The sequence below is a fragment of the Notolepis coatsorum genome, assembly GCF_963971535.1.
Source record: "Notolepis coatsorum genome assembly, chromosome: 6".
NCBI lineage: Eukaryota > Metazoa > Chordata > Actinopteri > Aulopiformes > Paralepididae > Notolepis > Notolepis coatsorum.
The window spans coordinates 167,942,527-167,949,821 of NC_140170.1; the positions used below are offsets into that span (position 1 = coordinate 167,942,527).

General features: G+C 42.3%; 1 protein-coding gene across 1 annotated transcript in view; it reads right to left on the minus strand.

Moving 5' to 3' along the window:
* LOC311229739 (tensin-2-like) overlaps positions 1-7,295 on the minus strand; it is a 130,657-nt gene that overhangs the window by 68,694 nt on the left and 54,668 nt on the right. The window contains 1 exon segment of the mRNA XM_084315816.1: positions 6,743-6,832. Coding sequence (XP_084171942.1) covers positions 6,743-6,832 — 90 coding nt within the window.

Here is a 7,295-nt window from a genome sequence, read left to right on the forward strand (position 1 = left end):
AACGTTAATGCCACAAATCGAATGCCTTTGTAATCATAAGTAGTAACGTTATAATAATAAGAAGAAGAAAGGGTCGGGGGGGTAACCGGCGGGCGCGCCGCTACCACCCCTGCTCGCGACACCGTAGGGGAGACTTCGAATCCGTGTTTCACTTTTAATAACGAATGCGTGCATGCCGAATCCCAAACAATATTCATGCTGCAAAGTCATCCTCTAAAGATAGACATTTAGACTAGAGGCAGGCTATATGCTATAAAGAGTAGACTACAAAAAAAATGCATTCAAACTTTTTTTTTTTTTGTGTGTGTGTGTGCGGTTATTACCGCGGCGGTAGGAAATATCTTGCAAATGTGTGCGGTAAGGAAAACATCAATACCGCGGCTGCAGCTCTACTATAGATATGAGAGAAAACGAGAGAGAGAGAGAGAGAGAGAGAGCGAGAGAGAGAGAGAGAGAGAGAGAGAGAGAGAGAGAGAGACAGACAGAGCGAGGGACAGAGAGAGGGATGGAGAGAGGGACAGAGAGAGAGAGACAGAGAGAAACATCTGACAGCAGAGACAGTGTCTCCCACAGCTTCTCAGGGTATTTGTGGTGGTGGCAACAGTTGAGCGGTGGAGAGCATAAAAATAAGACAATTAACATCCTCAATTTGGGAAATATATTTGTGGTGGGCCATGTTTGAGAGAGAGAGCCGAAAACAGAGGGATGGAGGGAGGGAGAGAGAGAGAGAAAGAAAGAAGGAGAGAGAGGGAAAGAAGGAGAGAGACAGAGAGAGAGCTGATAGGAGAGAGAAATGTCAACAGCTGAACATGCTCCACTCTCACAGAGCACAGGGAGATTTCACACAGCTATTTTCATGGAGCTCCTTATTTTAGTCCAGACAATGTTCCCGACGCTTATGGGCTGGTTTTGGCTACTTCTCCGTCCGTCAACTAACCAACGCTGCTCGCTTTCCCCATGACAGCAATGACTCTCGCACTGAAGGACCATATAAGTCCATTTTACCATCTTTTGTACGGCCCATGTATTTGCAGTCGTGAAGTGAATCTACGTAAATCACTTGGATGTGAATGTGATATATCACCAGAAACTACTCAACCTCTACTGTCTTTAACTGTGAGTGAACACAACACTCTAACTTACCATCTTTAGATAATAAAGTACTTAACCTCTACTGTCTTTAACTATGAATGAACACAACACTCTAACTCACCATCATTAGATAATAAAGTTTGAAAACATTGTTCCACTAAAACGTCAAACAGACTTATATGGTTAGTTGTCTGAGGTACACAATATTGTCAAAGAGACTTTTGCGACTAGGCATTTCCAAACATCTGACTAACCACCACATACATGACATGAGTTTATGCAAAATGTTTCAGAGTCACAACTGTGTCACATACAAAAATAATGAATATATATTAGGGCTGTCAGTTTATCGCGTTAATTAGATTAATGAATTACACAGCAAATTATCGCGGTATGAAAATTAACTCAAAATGTATTACAATTTTTTTTAAATAAAAATGTAATTTTTTTTTTTTGTATCTCATTCATTCCATAAGAACGTAGAATACACATTTACAGATATTTTTTTATATGGTCCATTTGCATGTTCTTGGTATCTGATTCTAGGGACATCTATGGATCTCAGGGAATGTATTCCCAGTGTCAGAAATACTGTGTCTGTTACTAGGCTTGAGTAAATTGTAATGAACCAAATGAGAATATCAATATTTTTTTTTTTATCTTTGACTGTGAATGTTAATTTTTTTAATCGCCTGACAGCACTAATATATATAGGCGATTAAAAAAATGTATCTAATTAATTACAGGATTTGTAATTAATTAATGTAATTCATCGCATTTTAATCGCATAACCATTTTATGCCTGATATTCTATATTCTATAATCATATTTCAAATTGCATGTGTCCGGATGGCAGAATTCAGTAGGGCTGACCCCTATTAATCGATTAGTCGACTAATCGGTCGAAAGGAGCCGTAGTCGACTGGCTTAGTCGAATAAAATTTAAAAAAAAAATAAAAAGAAATATTAATATATTTTTTTTATCATTCTTTCCAAAAGAAAAGAGGCCTAGAAGCGTGGCTAACGCTAATGGCACGCATACCAGAGGCTAACTACCTACGAAAACAGGCACAGAGGCACTGAAAGAGGATTTCACCCATCTAATGAACACACTAGACTAGACAAATATCAAGATGTATCCATCAGTGGACCAATTGCATGCTTTTGCAGAGGACAAGAAGCCTTCAGTCGACTCCTTCAGACATTAAGCACCCCCCACAGCCCAAATGGAATGATAAAAAAAAAATAAAAAAAAAATAAAACATTTAAAAATATTATATATATATATTTTTTTTTTAAGTCGACCAATAGTCGACTAACGGCAAATTTTGGCCAATCCTAGTCGACCATCCAAATCCTTAGTCGGGGACAGCCCTAGAATTCAGTACTGTATCTACAAAACCTTCTGTTTAATCATCTTCCATCTATTAATTTGCTTAGATTTTTCAGGTCTGGTCAATTTGAGCATAGTGTTATTCACAGTCAAAGATAAAAAAAAATGTATTGATATTCTCATTTGGTTCATTACAATTTACTCAAGCCTAGTAACAGACACAGTATTTCTGACACTGGGAATACATTCCCTGAGATCCATAGATGTCCCTAGAATCAGATTCCAAGAACATGCAAATGGACCATATAAAAAAAAAAGTCTGTAAATGTGTATTCTACGTTCTTATGGAATGAATGAGAGAAAAAAATATGATTTTTGAGTACATTTTCATAACGCGATAATTTGCTGTGTAATTAATTAATCTAATTAACGCGATAAACTGACAGCCCTAATATATATATATATATATATATATATATCAAAACTTGAAATCCCTTTCAGCTTAAAACAGATATGGGTAATTGTTGTGGCTGTGTGAAGGGAAATAGCAGCCTCTGTAATCTCTGTAACATTAGAGGACACTTATTGTCATCACTCTATCTCCAAGTTTAACCACAGGAAATGAAAAACGATGGGTAAATATAAACATTGTGTATACAGTGTGCGTGTGTGTGTGTGTGTGTGTGCGTGTGCGTGTGCGTGTGTGTGTGTGTGTGTGTGTGTGTGTGTGTGTGTGTGTAGTGTGTGTGTGTGTGTGTGTGTGTGTGTGTGTGTGTGTGTGTGTGTGTGTGTGTGTGTGTGTGTGTGTGTGTGCGTGTGTGCGTGCTCTCTCCCTATATTACTTCCTTATTGAGAGAACAGGGTGTGTGATCATTGGATACACAGCGAGCATGTAGGCTACAGTACCTTACAGAGGTTACAGTGAGGCGAACATAAAGACACAATGGGAGTGACTTGGAGTTCAACCTGTTAATTTGGCGTTATCATCCTCTGCTCTGTGAAGCGCAGTGTCAGCTAGTACTTCCTGTTGCCCCTAGTACTTCCTGTTACCCCGGAATCCTCTTAAAACATCTCCAGTATCCAACCCAGCGGTTTAATTAGTATCGACGTTGCTATTTTCGTCTTCAAATTGATCTACAATGCCACCATCAGCGCTCGGGGACCCGAGGGACAGGAGGAGGTCTGTTAGGTCTGGTTTTGTGGGTTCAGACCATAATCCCCGCTTGAGCAAAGCCTGGCTGTCCTAAAGTAGGGATCTCCTGGTGCTACTCAGTGTCATGTTTGTTCAGGAAAACACACAATGTCATGTTCAAATTGTTATCATAGTAGAAAAAGGGGGGTAACCACTGCGCTCAGACAGGTGCGTAGTCCAACATTAATTAAGTTGCAACTTAATTAATTGTTATCATATTCAATTTTGTACATTATTTAAACATAAAATGTCAGGGACAGTATCATGGAATATATTTAATTTGTATTCAAATCGATAGCCTACTCTGTTTCGGCAAGTACCCAGATGTAAATACTTGTCGTTGGTCTTGGAGAAAACTATCCAAAAGTGTGTTACTGCGTCGTTGTGGAACCACCCAATTCCCCCAAGGGGATCAATAAAGGAATATCTTATCTTAATTCGTCATGCCAAAAACGAATGGTGTTCGTCAATGGCTGCATTATTTTAGCTTTTAATTGGCTGCAAAATACACAAATGCAAAAAATACAATATTTGATGTCAATTTGATGGCTGTTAGTAATTTGGTAAATATGTACAAATTAAAATGCAGGTCACTAACTCTGTCGCTAACGCTAACGCCAACACTAATCAGGTCACTTTGCTTTGGTTTCTGGCACGTTAGACATGTTTCTTGGCATTGGATTTCAGTATCAGGACACTGGGTGACCGTGACGAGACATCACAAGCTGCTCACTCCAAACCAGTGTTGTAGTCGAGTCACTAAATCTCCAGTCCCAGTCGAGTCTCGAGTCCCCAGTGTTCGAGTTCCGACTCCAAGTCCAAGTCACCAAAGAAGAGCCAGAGTCGAGTCCGAGTCGAGTCCCCATTACCCTAGTCCAAGTCGGAGTCCAAGTCATCAAGGTTGAGTCCACTCCACTCTGGCAGCCAAAGAGCTGACATACAAATTAAAAAAAAATCTACATTAACCCTTGTGCCTTGTTAAGTAACTGACAGAGTTGTCACGTTAGTGCATGAAAAGATTGCATCACGTTCAAGGTCATAAAAAACTTAATTTGTAATATTTCGTTCCAATTCTTTTTTTCATGAATACCACTATGAACCTAACTCAACATATCTATCAAAGATTCCAAATATTTCCGTTTGTAGGGTTATGGTTAGGGTTAGGGTTAGGGTTGGGGTTAGGGTTAGGGTTAGGGTTGGGGTTAGGGTTGGGGTTAGGGTTGGGGTTAGGGTTAGGGTTAGGGTTAGGGTTAGGGTTGGGGTTGGGGTTAGGGTTAGGTTAGCGGACTGTTGAGCAAGTGTTGGGGTGGGCACGGGCACAGGGATGAGATTTTACCTTCTCCTAATCTTTCTGTCTGGGTAACCCTAACCCTAACCCCCTAATGGCAAGAAATAAACCACTATGGACGGTTTGAAAGCTAATATTGTTAACTTTTGTGTTAGAGGGTTTCAAAATCTAATCTTTTCAAATTCTGTGAATATATGGAAAATGAGCAAACGAACACAATTTCATGACATAATAATCAACACAGCCATCGTTGTACACAGAAACGCAAAAGAATATAGGCAAAAAACACAAAATAGTCGCTAAGGGGGCAGAAGAGTTCATAAATGACACAGCGGTCACCATTTCAAAGGGAGTTTATTTACTGTACTTTGTGACACAATAGCAAAACAAATGCACTAGCCATCAATATCTTATGCCAAATGATTAGGGCCTATTACAAAAATGAATAAAATAAAAACTGGACTTGAGTACTACAACACTGCTCCAAACATTGTCCGTTTCAAAAGCATGACGAAGACGCTTCACAAACGAGGGCTCTAGAAGTTGTTTACAAGAGAGGTCGTTTGCGAACGTCCAACTCGGTTTGTTTATCTGTAACTGCTGCCAATGGGCGCAAAAGCAGGACAAGCGGTCAAATGCTATCACGCGCTCGTACTGTATAAATATTACGTCAGCGCTCAGCCTGCGCCTCATCAGCATAATCCTCTATATGAATTGAGAATTCAGCACTGCAGCATTAGCCCCAACAGCTGCCGTGTGTCTGTGTGGACGTCCAGACCCATCTGTACTTCACCATGTGACGCTACAAGTGGACCAGATGATGTTAGGACAGCTGACGCCCCTGAATACAGTGTGTTGTCCTCGCCCCAGCTCTCAAACATGGCTGTCTAGACACAAAATATACAGTACACACACACACACACACACACACACACACGCACACACACACACGCACACACACACACACACACACACACACACACACACACACACACACACACACACACACACACCTACACAGGAATAAACACACATGAAACGCATGAAGACACAGCAATATTCTCTCTATCTCTCTCTCTCTCTCTTTCTCATGCACACATTGTCTGCAGGCAAATACAGATGTTCATAGCATGTGTATGTGTGTGTGCGCGCGCGCGTGTGTGTGTGTGTGTGTGTGTGTGTGTGTGTGTGTGTGTGTGTGTGTGTGTGTGTGTGTGTGTGTGTGTGTGTGTGTGTGTGTGTGTGTGTGTGTGTGTGTGTGTGTGTGTGTGCGCCAGGGGCACACGTGCCTGGTCAGTGCCTGGTCAGTCATAACAGAGTTTGTCAACAACACAGTCTAACTCTACAGTATCGCTGTAAATTACCACTAGGAAGAGGTTGTAGGTTAAATTCCCACTTCGAAAAGATCTATGTGTACTACATCGACCCCCACCCATCCCGCCTCGACAACCCCCCCTGGATACAGCTCCCTCATTAAAAAGTAAAACACATGAACCTACTTGTATGAAAGATTTAATTCCATGTGGTTATTGTAGGTCGCTGCCTGCAGTCGTCCCCTCCTCACTTCATCTCCCAGAGAAAGACCCTCTTACTTGGCAGAGAAGCAGCACGTCAGCCCCGGCTTAAGATGGAGTAATACACACACAAGTCGCCGCAAACTCTGCCAGCAGTCTTCAAAGCCCCCCAAAAAAGGCTGTGAGATTAGCGGTAAGCACGTCTCTGTAGATAAGAGAGGAGCTGCACCAGAGGTCAGGCGGGGAGGCGTAACGCAGAACATTACACCCCAGTATATCAAGCCCTGCGCTGCCTGGGACATAGAACAGAACAGGGTTTTTACCTTCAAACAAGCAGCTTCAGTTCCCTCTCCCTGCGTCTGAGCAGCCCGGTCTGTGGAGAGCAACACAGTACCTCTCTCTCTCTGCTCTACTCACTCTCTCTCTGCTCACTCGCTCACTCTCTCTCTCTCTCTCTCGCTCTCTGCTTTCTCTCTACTCACTCACTCTCTCTCTCTCTCTCTCTACTCACTCACTCACTCACTCTCTCTCTGCTCACTCGCTCTCTCTCTCTGTTCACTCTCTCTCTCTACTCTCTCTCTCTCTACTCCCTCTCTCCCTCCCTCCCTGATGATAACATACACACACATTCAGCCAGAAGCACACGCAACACAGCCCCCCCTCCCTCTATGCCACTCACCCCATGTCTCTAATACACACACACACACACACACACAGTAATAGAGTAATAGACCTGTCAGCGGTGACGGCATACATGCAACCTTGCAAAGTGCCTGCTGGTACGTGTGTTTGTTTGTGTGTGTGTGCGTGTGTGCGTGCGTGCGTGCGTGCGTGCGTGCGTGCGTGCGTGCGTGCGTGCGTGCGTGCGTGCGTGTG